The 24,465-nt window shown below is 39.7% G+C and overlaps 1 protein-coding gene across 2 annotated transcripts in view; it reads right to left on the reverse strand.

Annotated features, from left to right (window-relative positions):
- Positions 1–21,354, reverse strand: part of SEC14L5 (SEC14 like lipid binding 5) — a 43,227-nt gene extending 21,873 nt beyond the window's left edge. Inside the window, exons 1-4 of one of the 2 annotated variants that reach the window (XM_040440022.1) lie at positions 21,279–21,354; positions 16,328–16,394; positions 9,998–10,071; positions 8,011–8,092 (exon numbers count right to left, since the gene is read on the reverse strand). In XM_040440022.1, the coding sequence (XP_040295956.1) occupies positions 8,011–8,073 (63 nt within the window). In that variant the 5' untranslated portion in view covers positions 8,074–8,092; positions 9,998–10,071; positions 16,328–16,394; positions 21,279–21,354. Of the gene's footprint in view, positions 1–8,010; positions 8,093–9,997; positions 10,072–16,327; positions 16,395–16,735; positions 16,841–21,278 lie in introns of those variants that run through there. The other variant, XM_040440021.1, reaches the window with a different exon arrangement.
- Positions 21,355–24,465: the final 3,111 nt, after the last annotated feature.

Here is a 24,465-nt window from a genome sequence, read left to right on the forward strand (position 1 = left end):
CACATACACAGGTATACACACTGCACACACATACACAGGTATACACACACTGCACACACATACACAGGTATACACACTGCGCACACACATACACAGGTATACACACTGCACACACATACACAGGTATACACACTGCACACACATACACAGGTATACACACTGCACACACATACACAGGTATACACACTGCACACACATACACAGGTATACACACTGCACACACATACACAGGTATACACACTGCACACACATACACAGGTATACACACTGCGCACACACATACACAGGTATACACACTGCACACACATACACAGGTATACACACTGCACACACATACACAGGTATACACACTGCACACACATACACAGGTATACACACTGCACACACATACACAGGTATACACACTGCACACACATACACAGGTATACACACTGGAAATACACTCACATGCAGTGCATCCAGAAATAATACTGTTACTGCACACCCACATGCACTAAACACACCTACAGCGCACACACTAATGTATATTGCAATTACACAGAACACATACAGACACACGCATACCGTGGTGCCTACACACGGACATGACTGACATGCACACATACTGTACATACACACAGAGGCAGTACGGTACATACATACAGTAAATACAAAGCTATACATACTGTACACACAACACAGTAAATACACAGATATACTACTGTACATGAACACGGGCAAATACATACATACTGTACATACACACCTGCAGGGCATACACAAATACATACTGTAACTGTACACCCACATGCAGTACATACAGATACATGCTGAAAATACTGTAGATACTCGCATACAAACATTCACAGAGGCAGACGTGCTGAACATGCACATGACAAACACTTAGGTACACGAACTATAAACAGTTACAGACACACATATGGTACATATTCAGATACACATACAGATACATACTCATATTACACACAAAGAATACATATATACAGTACAGACCAAAAGTTTGGACACACCTTCTCATTCAAAGAGTTTTCTTTATTTTCATGACTATGAAGGCATCAAAACTATGAATTAACACATGTGGAATTATATACATAACAAACAAGTGTGAAACAACTGAAAATATGTCATATTCTAGGTTCTTCAAAGTAGCCACCTTTTGCTTTGATTACTGCTTTGCACACTCTTGGCATTCTCTTGATGAGCTTCAAGAGGTAGTCCCCTGAAATGGTCTTCCAACAGTCTTGAAGGAGTTCCCAGAGATGCTTAGCACTTGTTGGCCCTTTTGCCTTCACTCTGCGGTCCAGCTCACCCCAAACCATCTCGATTGGGTTCAGGTCCGGAGACTGTGGAGGCCAGGTCATCTGGCGCAGCACCCCATCACTCTCCTTCATGGTCAAATAGACCTTACTTTCAAAGTTTTCCCAATTTTTGGGCTGACTGACTGACCTTCATTTCTTAAAGTAATGATGGCCACTCGTTTTTCTTTACTTGGCTGCTTTTTTCTTGCCATAATACAAATTCTAACAGTCTATTCAGTAGGACTATCAGCTGTGTATCCACCTGACTTCTCCTCAACGCAACTGATGGTCCCAACCCCATTTATAAGGCAAGAAATCCCACTTATTAAACCTGACAGGGCACACCTGTGAAGTGAAAACCATTTCAGGGGACGACCTCTTGAAGCTCATCAAGAGAATGCCAAGAGTGTGCAAAGCAGTAATCAAAGCAAAAGGTGGCTACTTTGAAGAACCTAGAATATGACATATTTTCAGTTGTTTCACACTTGTTTGTTATGTATATAATTCCACATGTGTTAATCAGATACACACATGTATAGTACGTAATCAGATACACACATACAGTACACACAGAGTCTATGGGACCTCATTTTCTGTGGCTGCATGTGACCTGGGTAATACCTCCACACCAGGTGTCACCCAGCTTTCCTAGAAGCAGATATCAGTATCATATAGTTCGTCTTTACCAGGTAGACGGCTTTATAACACACAATATAACCGGCATAAAGCTGAATCTGAGACAGACAGAGGAGACCTACAACAGGTTGACCCCCAGATAAACATTAAAGGGGCGCTCCACCTCTGATTAACATAAGCTCCATAGTCAGCAAAAGCAGCCTCTGTTATCTCTGTGATAAACCTCATTCCTGAGACCTGGAAACCATCAGCGAGCAGTAATGTTGCTGTTAATAAATCGCCACATTTGTTTAAATTCTAGAATAATATGAGACACAACAATGTAATATCGAGTAAAACAGCGCTTCGCCTGCATGTTGACGGTTTCCAAATAGCAGGTGATCTGAAAGATGAGCGAAACCGGAGGGGGGAAAAAGAATTGTGGAAATACTATAATGATGCTGGAGGTAACATCTCATGACTTTGTTTATTAAAGATAGAGTTCCTCTTTAAAATTCAATATTTAAACAACAGACCAATCTTTCGTATTGTTATGAGATTCCATAAGCTTTCAATAAAAACCTATTCTTCACAGATACAAACTCTACAATCAGTTAAGTGGAACTCCAACAGCAAATTCACCTGCAGCGCCTCTACAGGAGAAATGAAGTATTACACAGTTCCAACTGAATTCATCTAATGCGCAGAAGTGTTGAGTCCTCCATATTCATGTGGCGCAGAATGGCTTATGACTAGGGGATGTCCAAGAAGGCAAAGGGTGGGAGACCCTACTGTCTGCACCGCCATCGAGCCTCCTCCCCGAAAGAGTGACGCTAAATGTCACATTTTACATTTTTCATACTTTGTCAATAAAACTCTGTCATTGAAGGTGCAATGCTGCGAGAACCACAACACAGCCGCCACTCACTGCCATGTACTGGGGCGGGCGGATAATGAGACGGCGCCATGAATGATTCATATGTTAAAGACGTGTATGAGGAAGGCGTTAAAATTTAAACACAGGAGGAAATCGCAGAGATCTGTAACATCAACTAATAGAGATAATGTAAAGAGATCACAGAGCGATCCACATCACAGACAGATCTCCTGATATCACATCTACTACACCGGACATAATACCGCAATACAGTCACTCTCCAAAGACATACTGATTGTGAGCCCCATTGGGGACAGTTGGAGGATAATGTCTGTAAAGCGCTGCGGAATATAGTAGCGCTATATAAGTGCATGAAATAAATACCTCATCAGACAACACACCACTGCCCAATACATCATCTCCTTACTCATACATTATTGTATATAGGGGGGTGTCTTATACTAGTTATATTCTTGTACATAAGAGCAGTATTATAGTAGTTATATTCTTGTACATAGGAGGCAGTATTATAGTAGTTATATTCTTGTACAAAGGAGCAGTATTATAGTAGTTATATTCTTGTACATAGGAGCAGTATTATAGTAGTTATATTCTTGTACATAGGAGGCAGTATTATAGTAGTTATATTCTTGTACATAGGAGCAGTATTATAGTAGTTATATTCTTGTACATAGGAGGCAGTATCATAGTAGTTATATTCTTGTACATAGGAGCAGTATTATAGTAGTTTTATTCTTGTACACAGGAGGCAGTAATATAGTAGTTATATTCTTGTACATAGGAGGCAGTATTATAGTAGTTATATTCTTGTACATAGGAGGCAGTATTATAGTAGTTATATTCTTGTACATAGGAGCAGTATTATAGTAGTTATATTCTTGCACATAGGAGGCAGTATTATAGTAGTTATATTCTTGTACATGGGAGCAGTATTATAGTAGTTATATTCTTGTACATAGGAGGCAGTATTATAGTAGTTATATTCTTGTACATAGGAGCAGTATTATAGTAGTTATATTCTTGTAAATAGGAGCAGTATTATAGTAGTTATATTCTTGTACATAGGAGCAGTATTATAGTAGTTATATTCTTGTACATAGGAGCAGTATTATAGTAGTTATATTCTTGTACATAGGAGCAGTATTATAGTAGTTATATTCTTGTACATAGGAGGCAGTATTATAGTAGTTATATTCTTGTACATAGGAGGCAGTATTATAGTAGTTATATTCTTGTACATAGGAGGCAGTATTATAGTAGTTATATTCTTGTACATAGGAGCAGTATTATAGTAGTTATATTCTTGTACATAGGAGGCAGTATTATAGTAGTTATATTCTTGTACATAAGAGGCAGTATTATAGTAGTTATATTCTTGTACATAGGAGCAGTATTATAGTAGTTATATTCTTGTACATAGGAAGCAGTATTATAGTAGATATATTCTTGTACATAGGAGCAGTATTATAGTAGTTATATTCTTGTACATAGGATGCAGTATTATAGTAGTTATATTCTTGTACATAGGAGCAGTATTATAGTAGTTATATTCTTGTACATAGGAGCAGTATTTGTCACGGCCACAGTTATGGTCGTGACTCCTTGGGAGTCGCATACAGTTGCCCGCGGTTTTGGTTGTTGTGTCAACCGCAGCTGAGGCATTATGTAGTTGGCCTCGGTGCGGTTGCCGCGGACAACAGCCTTGTGTGCGGTTCCCGGGGAGTTGTTTTGGATGCACGTTTGTATGTCTGGTGTGCACTGTGTTTTATGTTTGTGTGCGCACGGACATCATTCCCCGCACTGTGGTTACCCGTGGCAACCTTAGGTGGTATTATGTACATGTGGTGGCAGTGTCCCGGCCTTCGGGCTGACTCCCTGGACACGTGTGCCACCCATGTCGTTGCTTGCGGCAACGGCCACAGTGTGATCTGTTAGACACTTTTCCTTTTTGAGAGTTTCCCTTCTGTGGTGTGTGTAGGGTTAACTCCCTTCCCAGTGTGTGTGTGATGTCACTGGGTGTGTCCTTTCTTTGGGTGTGGCCACTTTGGGCCTATATAACCTCTCTCTGTGGCAGGGCTCAGGAGGTTGCTTCAGCATGCTTGCTGATAGCAGCCTCCTGTGTTTTTCCATCTGCCTGTGAGAGCCACCACTGTGGTCATAGATTTAAGTTTAAGTTTATGTTTAGGCCTTCTTGTATGTCATGTTGTATGTGATGTTCTGTTGGGACCTTCCTTGTCACTTTTGTGCAGTTTACGGTTCTGGATTCCTGTTGCTCAGGGATCCAGTCAGCAAGGCTGTGGCAGGTTGGTGGAACTTCTAGTTCGCCTGCCATACCCGTAAAACTGTTTGTGTTCCCCTTTTTCCCAACAGCTTGGCCAGTGAGACTCCTGCTCCTCCGCGTCTAGGAGGAGTAGGTCGTCTTACCCTGACTCCTAGCGCAGGGACCGGACGGAGGGTGAGTTAGGGATCCGAGGTTCCTGCGCATGGGTCCTCCTACCTTTAAGGTCGGCCCATGCAGTTAGGAGTTAGGGTCAGGGTAGGGACGCTGTTAGGAGGTGACCTGCTCCCTATCCTGTTCTCCTGGCCGAGTAGGCCTACACCATCTGGCATTGCACGGCTGAGGATTTCCCCCATCCTCAGCCGTGACAGTATTATAGTAGATATATTCCTGTACATAGGAGCAGTATTATAGTAGTTATATTCTTGTACATAGGAGCAGTATTATAGTAGTTATATTCTTATACATAGGAGCAGTATTATAGTAGTTATATTCTTGTACATAGGAGCAGTATTATAGTAGTTATATTCCTCTACATAGGAGCAGTATTATAGTAGTTATATTCTTGTACATAGGAGCAGTATTATAGTAGTTATATTCTTTTACATAGGGGCAGTATTATAGTAGTTATATTCTTGTACATAGGAGCAGTATTATAGTAGTTATATTCTTGTACATAGGAGCAGTATTATAGTAGTTATATTCTTGTACATAGGAGGCAGTATTATAGTAGTTATATTCTTGTACACAGGAGCAGTATTATAGTAGTTATATTCTTGTACATAGGAGCAGTATTATAGTAGTTATATTCTTATACATAGGAGCAGTATTATAGTAGTTATATTCCTGTACATAGGAGGCAGTATTATAGTAGTTATATTCTTGTACATAGGAGCAGTATTATAGTAGTTATATTCCTGTACATAGGAGCAGTATTATAGTAGTTATATTCTTGTACATAGGAGCAGTATTATAGTAGTTATATTCTTGTACGTAGGAGCAGTATTATAGTAGTTATATTCTTGTACATAGGAGCAGTATTATAGTAGTTATATTCCTGTACATAGGAGCAGTATTATAGTAGTTATATTCCTGTACATAGGAGCAGTATTATAGTAGTTATATTCTTGTCCATAGGAGCAGTATTATAGTAGTTATATTCTTGTACATAGGAGCAGTATTATAGTAGTTATATTCTTGTACATAGGAGCAGTATTATAGTAGTTATATTCTTGTACATAGGAGGCAGTATTATAGTAGTTATATTCCTGTACATAGGAGCAGTATTATAGTAGTTATATTCCTGTACATAGGAGCAGTATTATAGTAGTTATATTCCTGTACATAGGAGGCAGTATTATAGTAGTTATATTCTTGTACATAGGAGCAGTATTATAGTAGTTATATTCCTGTACATAGGAGCAGTATTATAGTAGTTATATTCTTGTACATAGGAGCAGTATTATAGTAGTTATATTCTTGTACGTAGGAGCAGTATTATAGTAGTTATATTCTTGTACATAGGAGCAGTATTATAGTAGTTATATTCCTGTACATAGGAGCAGTATTATAGTAGTTATATTCCTGTACATAGGAGCAGTATTATAGTAGTTATATTCTTGTCCATAGGAGCAGTATTATAGTAGTTATATTCTTGTACATAGGAGCAGTATTATAGTAGTTATATTCTTGTACATAGGAGCAGTATTATAGTAGTTATATTCTTGTACATAGGAGCAGTATTATAGTAGTTATATTCTTGTACATAGGAGGCAGTATTATAGTAGTTATATTCTTGTACATAGGAGCAGTATTATAGTAGTTGTATTCTTGTACATAGGAGCAGTATTATAGTAGTTATATTCTTGTACATAGGAGCAGTATTATAGCAGTTATATTCCGGTACATAGGAGCAGTATTATAGTAGTTATATTGTTGTACATAGGAGCAGTATTATAGTAGTTATGTTCTTGTACATAGGAGGCAGTATTATAGTAGTTATATTCTTGTACATAGAAGGCAGTATTATAGTAGTTATATTCTTGTACATAGGAGACAGTATTATAGTAGTTATATTCTTGTACATAGGAGCAGTATTATAGTAGTTATATTCTTGTACATAGGAGACAGTATTATAGTAGTTATATTCCTGTACATAGGAGCAGTATTATAGTAGTTATATTCCTGTACATAGGAGCAGTATTATAGTAGTTATATTCTTGTAGATGTATTGACAAAACTGATTATTATTATTCTCTAACTTGTTCATATATTAGCCCCTCTCCTGCACCTTTCTGTACTTACATGTTGAGGGGCTGACCATCTTTACATGTACTGGGATGAAACAGTACATGAAATTGATTCCAGAAATAATACACTCAGACAGGGTTAAGCCTTTGGCTCCGCTCATCTCTCACTAGAGAACAAGTAGTGTGACGTCAGGGAACGTTGTACAGAAAATGAAGACAAAGCCATGCGAGTTTGATCAGCGGCTCATATATCGCTGGCAGCTCCGACCCAGCTTAATCATTGTGCTCTGCATGCAGACTGCTCAATTGTATAAATTAAGTAACAGATGTAATTTATCCAATAAAGCTTCTTCAACCTGCGCCCAAGATATATACTATACCAGCTGTACACATATAATTATATACAGGAGATACCCAGGTTATACCAGCATGCTCCATATCACTATATACAAGAAGATGTATAACTTATACCAGCTGTACATATATAATTATATACAGGAGATGCCCAGGTTATACCAGCACGGTCCATATCACTATATACAGGAAGATGTATAACTTATACCAGCTGTACATATATAATTATATACAGGAGATGCCCAGGTTATACCAGCATGGTCCATATCACTATATACAAGAAGATGTATAACTTATACCAGCCGTACATGAACTCACCGCCATAACAAGTTCAAATGGGTATTTGTAGACCCGTACTGGTGACTGGTACTTCTGAACCATCTTGTCTCCTGGTATTGGTCTGTAAATGTGAAAATAATTGATGACTTTTCAGGAAGTCTTTTAGTTCCATCTCGGCAGCTCACTAATCTCATAGGGGAAGGGCAGACATCTTTTGGGGAGTAGAACCAGTCGATCAAGTCACAAAATCCTGAAAAACTTGCTACTTTGTATCTCTACCTGTGCATTTAACAGAATAGTGAGCGCAGCTCTGGAGTATAATACAGGATGTAACTCAGGATCAGTACAGGATAGTAATGTAATGTACAGTGAGGTCCATAAATATTGGGACATGGACACAATCCTAACATTTTTGGCTCTATACACCACCACAATGGATTTGAAATGAAACAAACAAGATGTGCTTTACCTGCAGACTGTCAGCTGTAATTTGAGGGGATTTACATCCAAATCAGGTGAACGGTGCAGGAATTACAACAGTTTGCATATGTGCCTCCCACTTGTTAAGGAACCAAAAGTAATGGGACAATTGGCTTCTCAGCTGTTCCATGGCCAGGTGTCTGTTATTCCCTCATTATCCCAATTACAATGAGCAGATAAGGTCCAGAGGTCATTTCCAGTCTGCTATTTGCATTTGGAATCTGATCAACTCTCAAGATGAGATCCAAAGAGCTGTCACTATCAGTGAAGCAAGCCATCATTAGGCTGAAAAAACACAACAAACCCATCAGAGAGATAGCAAAAACATTAGGCCTGGCCAAAACAACTGTTTGGAACATTCTTAAAAAGAAGGATCGCACCGGTGAGATCAGCGACACCAAAAGACCCGGAAGACCACGGAAAACAACTGTGGTGGATGAGCGAAGAATTCTTTCCCTGGTGAAGAAAACACCCTTGACAACAGTTGGCCAGATCAAGAACACTCTCCAGGAGGTAGGTGTATGTGTGTCAAAGTCAACAATCAAGAGAAGACTTCACCAGAGTGAATACAGAGGGGTCACCACAAGATGGAAACCATTGGTGAGCCTCAAAAACAGGAAGGCCAGATTAGAGTTTGCCAAACGACATCTAAAAAAGCCTTCACAGTTCTGGAACAACATCCTATGGACAGATGAGACCAAGATCAACTTGGACCAGAGTGATGGGAAGAGAAGAGTATGGAGAAGGAAAGGAGCTGCTCATGATCCTAAGCATACCACCTCATCAGTGAAGCATGGTAGTGGTAGTGCCATGGCGTGGGCATGTATGGCTGCCAATGGAACTGGTTCTCTTGTATTTATTGATGATGTGACTGCTGACAAAAGCAGCAGGATGAATTCTGAAGAGCTTCGGGCAATATTATCTGCTCCTATTCAGCCAAATGCTTCAGAAGTCATTGGACGGCTCTTCACAGTGTAAATGGACAATGACCCAAAGCATACTGCAAAAGCAACCAAAGAGTTTTTTAAGGGAAAGAAGTGGAATGTTATGCAATGGCCAAGTCAACCTAACCTGAATCCGATTGAGCATGCATTTCACTTGCTGAAGACAAAACTGAAGGGAAAATGCCCCCAAGAACAAGCAGGAACTGAAGACAGTTGCAGTAGAGGCCTGGCAGAGCATCACCAGGGATGAAACCCAGTGACTGGTGATGTCTATGCGTTCCAGACTTCAGGCTGTAATTGACTGCAAAGGATTTGCAACCAAGTATTAAAAAGTGAAAGTTTGATTTATGATTATGAGTTCTGTCCCATTACTTTTGGTCCCTTAACAAGTGGGAGGCACATATGCAAACTGTTGTAATTCCTGCACCGTTCACCTGATTTGGATGTAGATACCCTCAGATTACAGCTGACAGTCTGCAGTTAAAGCACATCTTGTTTGTTTCATTTCAAATCCATTGTGGTGGAGTATAGAGCCAAAAATGTTAGAATTGTATTGATGTCCCAATATTTATGGACCTGATTGTATGTACACAGTGACTTACCTTTTTATAGGTTAATCATCTCCATGTATTGTGGAATGGTGTTTTAGGGTGGACATCCTCTCGTAGTATTGAACCTGGCAATAGATCATATAATGGATTATATCAGTATTTTCTGTTTGGTTTCAGACTTAATGTTCACAATATTGGCATCAAGCACATTTCCAACTATAAAACCTTAGAGGCTTGGAGTTGAGGGTAGTAGTACTCATAGATCTTAAATGGTCCAGCAACATTTACATAATGGATCTGTCCCGTTTCCGTTATGCAGGGGAGTCCTCTCCTGCATCCTGCATAACGTAAACGGGACGGATCCGTTTTGCAGCCCATACACTTCTATTATGACGGAATGAATAACGGAATGCCTCTAAAGGCGTTCCGTTATGCATTTCGTCACAGAATTGCGTTACGGTCCGTGGTAACAGAATCAATAAAGCAATTCACTAAATACCACAAAACGAACCGCAAACGAATTTCAAAATATGAAATACGCTCATCTCTATATACTATGAGCGGTAATCACATAAAACCCCTCAGAACTCTGCCACGGATCACAAAAGTTTAAAAAAAAGTTGTGATAAAGTTTTTCTTTATGTTACAGTGATGATGTCATCCCATCAGATTAAAGGAACTTGGCTTAGATGCCTAGATGCCGCCTGATCATTCCAGGGGCATAGCTATAGGGGGTGCAGAGGTAGCAGTCGTTACCGGGCCCAGGAGCCTGAGGGGCCCAAAGACCCTTGTGCCACATAAGACACTGGCATTATAGAAAGTGTATACTGGTCAATTTACACCTCTGGCTGGAGAGAAGGGGTTAGGTCAAGAATTTGGCATGAGGGGGTGCCCTTTCAATGTTTGCCTCAGGCAGCAGGAAGGCTACGTGCTCCCCTGCCCCTTTCCAACAAGCACTGAGGGAAGGGGCCCAAGCTGAACTCTTGCACTAGGGCCCATGAGCTTTTTGCTACGCCCCTGGCTACAACCCTGCTAAACCAGAATCCTGTTAATTCTGCTACACCGGACAATGTTACTGCAATGGTCTTCAGGTTAACTCTGCTATACCAGATGTTTGTTAACTATGCAACATCTGCTACACCAGCTCTCTGCTGTTCCTCACCACCTATTAATGTTGCTCTAGATAAGTGTTGTCATACAAGTGGTTTAGCGTATCCACCTCACCAGTTGAGAACATAACATGAACTTTGACCAAAAAGTACCAAAAGTAGTAAAAAAAAACAGTACAGGAGTAAAAGAAGAAATCACCAAGAAACCCTCAATGTTCAAGGCTTTGATCACTCAGAATCTCTTCTTGGGCTTCATGTTCTAGGTGTTAAAAGTTCTTCATTATGTAGTGCAGTGCAACCTAAACCCGAGTGTGGACCCAAAAACTCCAAAAGTAGTGAAAGAAAGGACCTCAAAGTAAAAGGAGGAAGGTACTGGAGATACTCTCAATGTAAAAGTGGGTCTTGCTTGGATAATTTACTTTCATGGACTTCATGTTCTACTAGATATCATGACCAACAAGCTTGGATGACCACTGACCCTACAAACCCAATTGCTTGTTAGCCTACAGTGCCATGAACCTGGTCTCTATTGTCAACCAAAAAATTCTAAACGTAGCAAAAGAAGGAACCACAAAGGAGTAAAATAAAAGTACCACCAATGTAGAAGATACTGGAGAAACCCTCAAGGCTCAGATTATGGACTATATTCTCTACCAGGAGTTATGATCTAGAATCAATTATGTTATCAAGGCATGCAAATTCACCTTACTGCACTGCACCTCACCTCTGATGCGAACCAAACAATTCCAAAAGTAGTGAAAGAGACAACCACACATTTAGAGAAAGGATGATACTGGAGAAACCAAAGTTCCAGCAGGAAGTCTTGGTCAAACAGACTACTCTCATGGGTTTCAAGTATCATGAGCTACCAACGTCATACGATCTTGCAAACCCAACTGTTCTCTACTCCGCACCCAAACATACAACCATACCTGCTCTCCAGAAGTTACATCAAAAATTCACAGTGTCTTCCACCTCTTACTCTGGAGCACACCTTCGTATTACATCCATTATTGCTCTGTCTTGGAAGATGATACTCCAAAGACTGCGAGGACCACTGGGAAAATCTTAATGTTCCTATGTTTCCTGTTCTTAGGCAAACATCATGCTCCTGGGGTTAAAAGACGTCAATCGACGTTCCTTGAAATAGATGGGAACTCAGGGAATTAGAAGAGATGGGACACTTGGGCACTTGACTTATATGAGAACATGAAAATATTATATAAACTATGGAGATTCAACCAGCCATGGGCATTACTGAATCCTGTTGCTTTAGGGATAGTTGGGACCCACCAGACCTTGGGCAGAAATAGAGGTCCTGGTCATGGGACTATCAACACAAGTTAACCACATGAAAAGACAACCACAGAAGGCACAAATGACCAGCCTTATCCAACCATAGAGTCCACCTTTGGGCCAGGGAAGGGGGACATAGGGTGTATCGATGACTCCAGATTGGTTGGGTGGCATGGATGGCTCAACATGCACAAGGTTGACAAACATGAAGAAAACACTTGAGAAGACAATTGTCAATAGCACCCAAAGTATCTAACTATGGATTTAAATGACCCGACTTACTGTAGGAAAGGCAGCTCTGGAGCACAAAGTGCAGCTCTAAAAAGAAAAAAGATCCAGCAGCATGTGTAGATTTATCATCTGGGAATGAAAGCCATTTGAAAAGCAAGCAAGCTCTTTCCATGTTCTCCTGCATCCATGCTGACTGTTGCCATCCTCTATGCCGGCAGTCTAGGAAGAGTCCCTTCTGCAGACAATCTGGTCATTGCCTCCACTAATGACAATGTTTCCCCTATTAAAAATAACAAGGGCTCCTTTACCAGGCACCAGAGGACATGGCCGGTAGTGGAGCGTGCCGTGGGAGGACCGCCGCCAATCACCGCGCATCCCAGGGACAATGCCCTGCTTAAGAAGCACACAAATGGTCCTTGTGTTGCCGACTCCCAAACCCTTCAAAGCCAGTAGAAGGCTGGAAACTCAAAGCCCCGACACACTGCGCCGACCCCCCTGCATTGTGCAGTTCTTCACCATAAAGAACGTGTAGGAGGAAGAAATAAAGACATTTTTTCACTCCAACCCATAAATTGTCAGCATCGCGGTAACCCCTGCTGTAACTGCAGAGCGGACAATTAGAAGACCTGCCGTATACCGCCGCATTATAGAGTATCAGGAGCAGGGGCATAACTAAAAACAGCTGGGCCCCATACAAACCTCTGAATGGGCCCCCGACCAAGAGCACTTACCTGCTACACGGGAAAGAAAGGGAAAGGACACAATAAACAGTCATGTGAAAAAAAAAAGCAAACTAAGTGTACCAGTCCCCAGACGCCTAACAGTATCAGACCACAGTAATACAGTAGTCGCATTCCTGCACATAGGAGGCAGTATTATAGTAGTTATATTCCTGTACATAGGAGGCAGTATTATAGTAGTTATATTCTTGTACATAGGAGCAGTATTATAGTAGTTATATTCTTGTACATAGGGGGCAGAATTATAGTAGTTATATCCCTGTACATAGGAGGCAGTATTATAGTAGTTATATCCCTGTACATAGGAGCAGTATTATAGTAGTTATATCCCTGTACATAGGGGGCAGAATTATAGTAGTTATATCCCTGTACATAGGAGGCAGTATTATAGTAGTTATATTCTTGTACATAGGAGGCAGTAATACAGTAGTCGCATTCCTGCACATAGGAGGCAGTATTATAGTAGTTATATTCCTGTACATAGGAGGCAGTATTATAGTAGTTATATTCCTGTACATAGGAGCAGTATTATAGTAGTTATATTCTTGTACATAGGAGCAGTATTATAGTAGATATATTCTTGTACATAGGAGCAGTATTATAGTAGTTATATTCTTGTACATAGGAGGCAGTATTATAGTAGTTATATTCTTGTACATAGGAGGCAGTAATACAGTAGTCGCATTCCTGCACATAGGAGGCAGTATTATAGTAGTTATATTCTTGTACATAGGAGCAGTATTATAGTAGTTATATTCTTGTACACAGGAGCAGTATTATAGTAGTTATATTCTTGTACATAGGAGGCAGTATTATAGTAGTCATATTCTTGTACATAGGAGCAGTATTATAGTAGTTATATTCTTGTACACAGGAGCAGTATTATAGTAGTTATATTCTTGTACATAGGAGGCAGTATTATAGTAGTTATATTCCTGTACATAGGAGGCAGTATTATAGTAGTTATATTCCTGTACATAGGAGCAGTATTATAGTAGTTATATTCTTGTACGTAGGAGGCAGTATTATAGTAGTTATATTCTTGTACATAGGAGGCAGTATTATAGTAGTTATATTCTTGTACATAGGAGGCAGTATTATAGTAGTTATATTCTTGTACATAGGAGGCAGTATTATAGTAGTTATATTCCTGTACATAGGAGGCAGTATTATAGTAGTTATATTCTTGTACATAGGAGTAGTATTATAGTAGTTATATTCTTGTACATAGGAGGCAGTATTATAGTAGTTATATTCCTGCACATAGGAGGTAGTATTATAGTAGTTATATTCTTGTACATAGGAGCAGTATTATAGTAGTTATATTCTTGTACATAGGAGCAGTATTATAGTAGTTATATTCTTGTACATAGGAGCAGTATTATAGTAGTTATATTCCTGCACATAGGAGCAGTATTATAGTAGTTATATTCTTGTACATAGGAGGCAGTATTATAGTAGTTATATTCTTGTACATAGGGGGCAGTATTATAGTAGTTATATTCTTATACATAGGAGGCAGTATTATAGTAGTTATATTCTTGTACATAGGAACAGTATTATAGTAGTTATATTCTTGTACATAGGAGGCAGTATTATAGTAGTTATATTCTTATACATAGGAGCAGTATTATAGTAGTTATATTCTTATACATAGGAGGCAGTATTATAGTAGTTATATTCTTATACATAGGAGCAGTATTATAGTAGTTATATTCTTGTACATAGGAGGCAGTATTATAATAGTAATATTCTTGTACATAGGAGCAGTATTATAGTAGTTATATTCTTGTACATAGGAGGCAGTATTATAGTAGTTATATTCTTGCACATAGGAGGCAGTATTATAGTAGTTATATTCCTGTACATAGGAGACAGTATTATAGTAGTTATATTCCTGTACATAGTAGCAGTATTATAGTAGTTATATTCCTGTACATAGGAGGCAGTATTATAGTAGTTATATTCTTGTACATAGGAGCAGTATTATAGTAGTTATATTCTTGTACATAGGAGCAGTATTATAGTAGTTATATTCTTGTACATAGGAGGCAGTATTATAGTAGTTATATTCTTGTACATAGGAGCAGTATTATAGTAGTTATATTCTTGTACCTAGGAGGCAGTATTATAGTAGTTATATTCTTGTACATAGGAGGCAGTATTATAGTAGTTATATTCTTGTACATAGGAGGCAGTATTATAGTAGTTATATTCTTGTACATAGGAGCAGTATTATAGTAGTTATATTCTTGTACATAGGAGGCAGTATTATAGTAGTTATATACTTGTACATAGAAGCAGTATTATAGTAGTTATATTCTTGTACATAGGAGGCAGTATTATAGTAGTTATATTCTTGTACATAGGAGGCAGTATTATAGTAGTTATATTCTTGTACATAGGAGGCAGTATTATAGTAGTTATATTCTTGTACATAGGAGCAGTATTATAGTAGTTATATTCTTGTACATAGGAGGCAGTATTATAGTAGTTTTATTCTTGTACATAGGAGGCAGTATTATAGTAGTTATATTCTTGTACATTGGAGTAGTATTATAGTAGTTATATTCTTGTACATAGGAGCAGTATTATAGTAGTTATATTCCTGTACATAGGAGCAGTATTATAGCAGTTATATTCTTGTACATAGGAGCAGTATTATAGTAGATATATTCTTGTACATAGGAGCAGTATTATAGTAGATATAGGAGGCAGTATTATAGTAGTTATATTCTTGTACATAGGAGCAGTATTATAGTAGTTATATTCTTGTACATAGGAGCAGTATTATAGTAGTTATATTCTTGTACATAGGAGCAGTATTATAGTAGTTATATTCTTGTATATAGGAGCAGTATTATAGTAGTTATATTCTTGTACATAGGAGCAGTATTATAGTAGTTATATTCTTATACATAGGAGCAGTATTATAGTAGTTATATTCTTGTACATAGGAGCAGTATTATAGTAGTTACGTAATTAGTTATGTAGAAGGTAAGTACCTTGATGCAGATAATCCAGGTGGTCAGGTGTTTTTTACATCCACATGTGAAGCTTCTTGTAAACCCTCTAGAATAGAAGAAGGACAGAGACTCCTCACAATGCTGCAGCTGGAGCAGAACATTTCATACTAGTCACCTCTGCCTATATACAGTATATAGTGCTACAGACTCTCTCCTATGGTTTCGGCTATACTGGCTATCAAAATTTTGTTTTCCAAAACAAAGGAAGGCTTGACAGAGCATGCTGGGAGTTATAGTGCCGAGGACCAGTGATGAAAATTGGAGCATGGAGTACTAATAAGCAACACATTTGTATCGTTTTTGCACTACTGTCTCTTTAAATCAGAGATCAGATTAGGGATTAGGATTCTCAGTGTCTAAATAATCCCAGTTTTAGCCCCAAATAACCTGGCGAGGGCCGTCTTCTCCGCGGAGGTGCCACTTGTTGAGCTGAGGAGTTAGTTCCAGATAAAAGATCAGGGTGACTCCGGGAGGTTCAGGCGCGCGCACCGGCTGCCGGCGGGGGCTGCGTACCGGCTCGGGTATCACAAGGCTGTAATGTGACCCGGTTTCATAGATACCCGCATGCGGAGAAGGAAGGAGAAAGCTGCAGCCTGACACCCGACGGCTATTTTGGTGACAGAATTGTATGTTCTTTCAGGACGTTGTCACTCCTCCCTTGACCCTCGAAGCTGCCCTTAAAGAGCCAAGAAGACCTCACCCAACTTTTTCAGACTCGTGAACGGCAATGCGATGTGCAACTCTCCTACTAACACTATAACCTGCCATTCAGGATTCTGGGAAAGCTGGATTACAATGGGTATATGGGCATAGCTACCACAAGGATGGGTGCTGCTACCCAGCTTTCTCAGACTCATCGGACTCACTACGCAGAGAGGCGTCAGTGTGATACATTATAAGGACTCATGCACGTGAACGGATTTTCTTTCCGTGTCCGTTTTTTTTCTTGCGAACCATATGCACAACCATTCATTTCAATGGGTCTACCAAAAAAACGGAAGTTACTCCGCATGCATTCCGCTCTGCGAAAAAATAGAACATGTCCTATTATTGTCCGCATCACGGACAAGGATAGGATGGTTCTGGTTCTATAACCGCCAAGCTGTTCCGTTACGCAAAATGCGTAATGCACGCGGACGTCATCCGTATTTTTTGCGGATCCGTGTTTTGTGGGCTGCAAAATACATACAGTCGTGTGCACGAGCCCTAACTAGGTATGCTTCCCATTCAGGATCCTGGGAAAGCTGAGTGACCATCAATAGATCAGGTTGTCACCCAGCTTTCTCAGACTCCTGAATGGTAAATCTGCCTCCAAAAATAGGGTGATGACCCCTACCAGAGCTGTACCAGAGCGGATCCAGTCTTTTCCATGAAATTAGATAGGACGACTCAAACTCATTTTAATTCAGTTTCCATTTGTTGACTGCCAGCAGAGATCTTAAAAATGGTGATTCGTCTATTCTGCCTCTGTGAGGATTGCCTACGCGTACATACATTGTAACAATATGCGACGGCGCGAGCGGGACTAGCTCAAGGTTTTCAACCTCTGAATGTAAACGATGTTGTATTTCCATTCACTGACATGAAAGAAACACGTACCCCGAGCCCCTGACGCGGTGGTCCCGCCCTGGTGCCATAGGTATCGGGTTCCTTCACACGTAATCCCTCTTTATTAAAGTCTTAGAAATCCTTTGCGTCCAATTTCTGAGAATTATAAGACGTTCATTCCATGGGATACAGTTACTTACAGGAGCTTTCAAACTTCGCCAGCGCCTCCCCCCTACCCCCCCATATCCATACCCAGAGCTGCGCCTATTGGGTTACAGCCCTTCGTCGCTGGAATCACAGGCGACTTATGCAAGTCACAATATACTGCACTTATATAATGGAGGGTGACAACACGCAGAATACATCAAATGCACAAATAGTAGCCCATGGTAACCATCGCGGGGCCAGTGAGCATTTAAAGGGAGTGTATCACCCCTAATTTAGATCGCTCATTTCTATAATATGTACCATTGGAGACCTCTTCCTGTTGAGTACGTTGACACTTCTTCCATTTCTGTAGGACATTCCCTTCAAATCTTCTTGCAGGTTTAATATGACTTGTAGTACCACTTTTCACCACTGCCAATTTTCCATTGAAACCTATGCAACAGCGCCCCCCCCCAACTTCAGCTCTAAAGTCTAAATTCTGATTTTTTTTAAAAACTATAACTTTGGAATAATAAAATTGAACAGAAAACAGTTGACATATTTTTAACCAGAAAGAAAAACTTTACAAATATCTGATCTTTGGAGAAGGAGGGATACAAACCCTTTAAATCGGCTTTAGGGAGCGATGGCACAAACAAAAGGCAAGAATCCCAGTTCAGGAAGGGATAAAGTCGTCTGGGGTCGGATTTCTCGCCGCGTCTATCGTCCCATCAGTATGCCACCTTCTCAAGGACAAGATCTTTCCACGGATATCGCACGGTGGAAACTCGAATTACAGCTCAAAAGCGCAGAAAAGTACAAAGCGTTGGCGCGTGTAATAAATCAGGTGCTGATGCCGTCAGTCAGAGCCCTTCAAGGTCAGGACCAGCATCTTCCAGAGTCGGGGCGACTCAAGACTCCAGAAGTATCCAGAGGAAAGAGGAAGAACTTTCTCATTTTCTTCAAATGTAAAAACTTCTCTAAGTTCTATCCATTCCCGGGAAAGCTGGGTGACGGCCTATATGGTCACTATCCAGGTGCCCAGTCCTGAATGGTCAACCTGCCTGGTTATGAAGTCTAAGCCCCAGGTGGATTCACCTCTCGGGGGCCGGGAAAGCTGGGTGATAAAACGTGTGGAGGACGTTTCGGCTCCGGCGGGGGTCGGAGCTTGTCTGAAATCTGCCTGGTCATAAAGTCATACGTCGTCCACTCGGTGACGAGACCGTGCAGGAGCCTGGGAAAGCTGGGTGACAACTGGTTTGCATTAGTTGTTCTCACGAGACTCCAATCCCGCTGATCCTGTGGTCGGGCAGTGACATGAGACCGGGATCTGCGCTGGGGGGGAATTTGCATGACTGCAGTGACCTGCTGCAAAAATATTCACCCCCCGCTCTATCCATAACCGCTGACACATGGGGGGTGTACAGAGTTTTGCATTCTGTGGAAGCGGCTTTGAATGGCTTCCACTCCCCCACTCCCACCGCATACCCCATCCAAAAATATTCATGCCCCGTCCCTCTACTGGCCCCCAAATACAGGATAGAAAGAAAAGCCTGAACTCTATGTATTTACTGGGAGGAATTCATTATTCCCCCTACACCTGCCTTGATGTTTAATTTCCTCATCATTGTCAAGATCTCTGCTTGCTGTCAGGGAAAGTGAACAGTGCCATTTGCATCCAGAAGATGGCACAGACCGAATACTTTTCACAGCTGAAGGTTTGTTACAATTATATCCAGTCTAGATAATCCACTGTGAGCTGATCAGACTGATACATTCACCTGCATCGACACATTGTAACAAAGTACCAGGACGGAGGCTTGCGCTACTTAAAGGGGAATGCCCCCAGTAATCAAGGGGGTGGCCAGCTCGTCAGAATGATTGTCTCAGCTAATTAACCTGACTAGTAATTAATGGCATCCCCTCCTCTTCAGAAGACAATCACCTCCACTGTCCAGGTCCATCCACCAGTCAGGTATCTCCAGCTACAAACATCTCAGGATCCATCTGTTCTCTAATGTCCCCTCCCCAGTGTCACCTTATATAAGCCCCGCCCCCTGACCTCTGACCTGCTGCAATCAATGCCCACTCACCATCCACCCCAGTACCAGGTATTATATCACCGGTATAGAGGTATTAAATCACAGGTATAGAGGTATTATATTACAGGTATAGAGGTATTATATCACCGGTATAGAGGTATTAAATCACAGGTATAGAGGTATTATATTACAGGTATAGAGGTATTATATCACCGGTATAGAGGTATAAAATCCCCGGTATAGAGGTATTATATCACCGGTATAGAGGTATTATATCACCGGTATAGAGGTATTAAATCACAGGTATAGAGGTATTATATTACAGGTATAGAGGTATTATATTACAGGTATAGAGGTATTATATCACAGGTATACAGGTATTATATTACAGGTATAGAGGTATTATATTACAGGTATAGAGGTATTATATCACCGGTATAGAGGTAGAAAATCCCCGGTATAGAGGTATTATATCACCGGTATAGAGGTATTATATCACCGGTATAGAGGAATTATATTACAGGTATAGAGGTATTATATCACCGGTATAGAGGTATTATATCACCGGTATAGAGGTATTATATCACAGGTATAGAGGTATTATATTACAGGTATAGAGGTATTATATTACAGGTATAAAGGTATTATATCACAGGTATAGAGGTATTATATTGCAGGTATAGAGGTATTATATTGCAGGTATAGAGGTATTATATCGCGGGTATAGAGGTATTATATCACGGGTATAGAGGTATTATATCACCGGTATAGAGGTATTATATCACCTGTATAGAGGTATTATATCACCGGTATAGAGGTATTATATCACCGGTATAGAGGTATTATATCACCGGTATAGAGGTATTATATCACCGGTATAGAGGTATTATATCACCGGTAAAGAGGTATTATATCACGGGTATAGAGGTATTATATCACCGGTATAGAGGTATTATATCACCGGTATAGAGGTATTATATCACCGGTATAGAGGTATTATATCACCGGTATAGAGGTATTATATCACCGGTATAGAGGTATTATATCACCGGTATAGAGGTATTATATCACCGGTATAGAGGTATTATATCACCGGTATAGAGGTATTATATCACCGGTATAGAGGTATTATATCACCGGTATACAGGTATTATATATCACTAATCTCTGACTGGTGCAGGGACACTACTTACCACGCGGGGGCGCTCTCTCTCTCTCCGGTCACACATGCCGCTGGCCGCACTCTCGCCTCCTCCTCAGTCCCGGCGCCTGCTCCCGGATCTGGCTGTCCTACACACAGCGCTACAACACAGGCCACGCCTACCTCACTGACAGCGATGAATAACCCCGCCCATCACCATGACAACGGAACACCAGAACCGAACGGACCCTGTGATTGGCTCCTTAGCGCTATAATTGACCCAATGAAAAAGTACCATCCTACATATTAATGCACTGTACAGGGGACACACCCCCTGTCCGTGCGCCTATCCCTGTGGAGCTCCTCCCCTGCCCAACCTACATTTTTGGTCTTTTACCAAACGTTTTCCCACGCAGATGTACGAGAGAAAAAGGCTGTACCATTGTGAGATGGGGGGGAACACCTGCACTGGTAAAGTGTGTCCTGACAGGCTGCAGAGCTTCACGGCATGCTGCGACCTGTGGTTCCACAACGGTAACAATGTCATAAATAATGTAACTGAAGAGGAAATGAATGGGGGAAATGAAAGAGGACACAAGAGTGATGGGGGAACTACCAGAGGACCTGAAAGGGGTACTCCACCCAGATACCGCCCGTCTGGGGGAGAGACAAGAGCTTTACACCGGAGGGGCTCAGTGAGCCCACCCTGCCACCCAGAATAGCACGCTGGGAGTTGTAGTCACACTATAGCTGGAGATCAGTGGAATATACAACCACAGCATATATAAAACTGTATTTACAGGTAAAAACTGCCCCCTGGTGGTAATAAAAGGTAACACAGGTAATGTACATCAGATACCAGAGGAGATATTCCTGTACATAGGAGCAGTATTATAGTAGTTATATTCCTGTACATAGGAGCAGTATTATAGTAGTTATATTCTTGTACATAGGAGCAGTATTATAGTAGTTATATTCCTGTACATAGGAGGCAGTATTATAGCAGTTATATTCATGTACATAGGAGGCAGTATTATAGTAGTTATATTCTTGTACATAGGAGCAGTATTATAGTAGTTATATTCTTGTACATAGGAGCAGTATTATAGTAGTTATATTATTGTACATAGGAGGCAGTATTATAGTAGTTATATTCTTGTACATAGAAGGTAGTATTATAGTAGTTATATTCTTGTACATAGGAGGCAGTATTATAGTAGTTATATTCCTGTACATAGGAGGCAGTATTATAGTAGTTATATTCTTGTACATAGGAGCAGTATTATAGTAGTTATATTCTTGTACATAGGAGCAGTATTATAGTAGTTATATTCTTGTACATAGGAGGCAGTATTATAGTAGTAATATTCTTGTACATAGGAGCAGTATTATAGTAGTTATATTCTTGTACATAGGAGCAGTATTATAGTAGTTATATTCTTGTACATAGGAGCAGTATTATAGTAGTTATATTCTTGTACATAGGAGGCAGTATTATAGTAGTTATATTCTTGTACATAGGAGCAGTATTATAGTAGTTACATTCTTGTACATAGGAGCAGTATTACAGTAGTTATATTCTTGCACATAGGAGGCTATATTATAGTAGTTATATTCTTGTACATAGGAGGCAGTATTATAGTAGTTATATTCTTGTACATAGGAGCAGTATTATAGTAGTTATATTATTGTACATAGGAGGCAGTATTATAGTAGTTATATTCTTGTACATAGGAGCAGTATTATAGTAGTTATATTCCTGTACATAGGAGGCAGTATTATAGTAGTTATATTCTTGTACATAGGGGCAGTATTATAGTAGTTATATTCTTGTACATAGGAGGCAGTATTATAGTAGTTATATTCTTGTACATAGGAGCAGTATTATAGTAGTTATATTCTTATACATAGGGGGCAGTATTATAGTAGTTATATTCTTGCACATAGGAGGCTATATTATAGTAGTTATATTCTTGTACATAGGAGGCAGTATTATAGTAGTTATATTCTTGTACATAGGAGCAGTATTATAGTAGTTATATTATTGTACATAGGGGGCAGTATTATAGTAGTTATATTCTTGCACATAGGAGGCTATATTATAGTAGTTATATTCTTGTACATAGGAGGCAGTATTATAGTAGTTATATTCTTGTACATAGGAGCAGTATTATAGTAGTTATATTATTGTACATAGGAGGCAGTATTATAGTAGTTATATTCTTGTACATAGGAGCAGTATTATAGTAGTTATATTCCTGTACATAGGAGGCAGTATTATAGTAGTTATATTCTTGTACATAGGGGCAGTATTATAGTAGTTATATTCTTGTACATAGGAGGCAGTATTATAGTAGTTATATTCTTGTACATAGGAGCAGTATTATAGTAGTTATATTCTTGTACATAGGAGCAGTATTATAGTAGTTATATTCTTATACATAGGGGGCAGTATTATAGTAGTTATATTCTTGTACATAGGAGCAGTATTATAGTAGTTATATTCTTGTACATAGGAGCAGTATTATAGTAGTTATATTCTTGTACATAGGAGGCAGTATTATAGTAGTTATATTCTTGTACATAGGAGGCAGTATTATAGTAGTTATATTCTTGTACATAGGAGGCAGTATTATAGTAGTTATATTCTTGTACATAGGAGGCAGTATTATAGTAGTTATATTCCTGTACATAGGAGGCAGTATTATAGTAGTTATATTCTTGTAGATAGGAGCAGTATTATAGTAGTTATATTCTTGTAGATAGGAGCGGTATTATAGTAGTTATATTCTTGTACATAGGGGGCAGTATTATAGTAGTTATATTCTTGTACATAGGAGCAGTATTATAGTAGTTATATTCTTGTAGATAGGAGCGGTATTATAGTAGTTATATTCTTGTAGATAGGAGCAGTATTATAGTAGTTATATTCTTGTACATAGGAGCAGTATTATAGTAGTTATATTCTTGTACATAGGAGCAGTATTATAGTAGTTATATTCTTGTAGATAGGAGCGGTATTATAGTAGTTATATTCTTGTACATAGGAGGCAGTATTATAGTAGTACATTAAATTGCTTAGCAGGCGGTGACAGTGAGCACATCTTCTCCTCCCTGGGTAAAGTAAATATATAATGTTTGCTCCGCATTTACAATTATAATAAAGCTATTGAGTATTTCCTTCTGATCAGTGTCATGTCTCTCGGGGGTTATCTGTGTATTATTAGTGATGGCAGTTT

Source organism: Bufo bufo, chromosome 7, assembly GCF_905171765.1.
Source record: "Bufo bufo chromosome 7, aBufBuf1.1, whole genome shotgun sequence".
Taxonomy (NCBI): domain Eukaryota; kingdom Metazoa; phylum Chordata; class Amphibia; order Anura; family Bufonidae; genus Bufo; species Bufo bufo.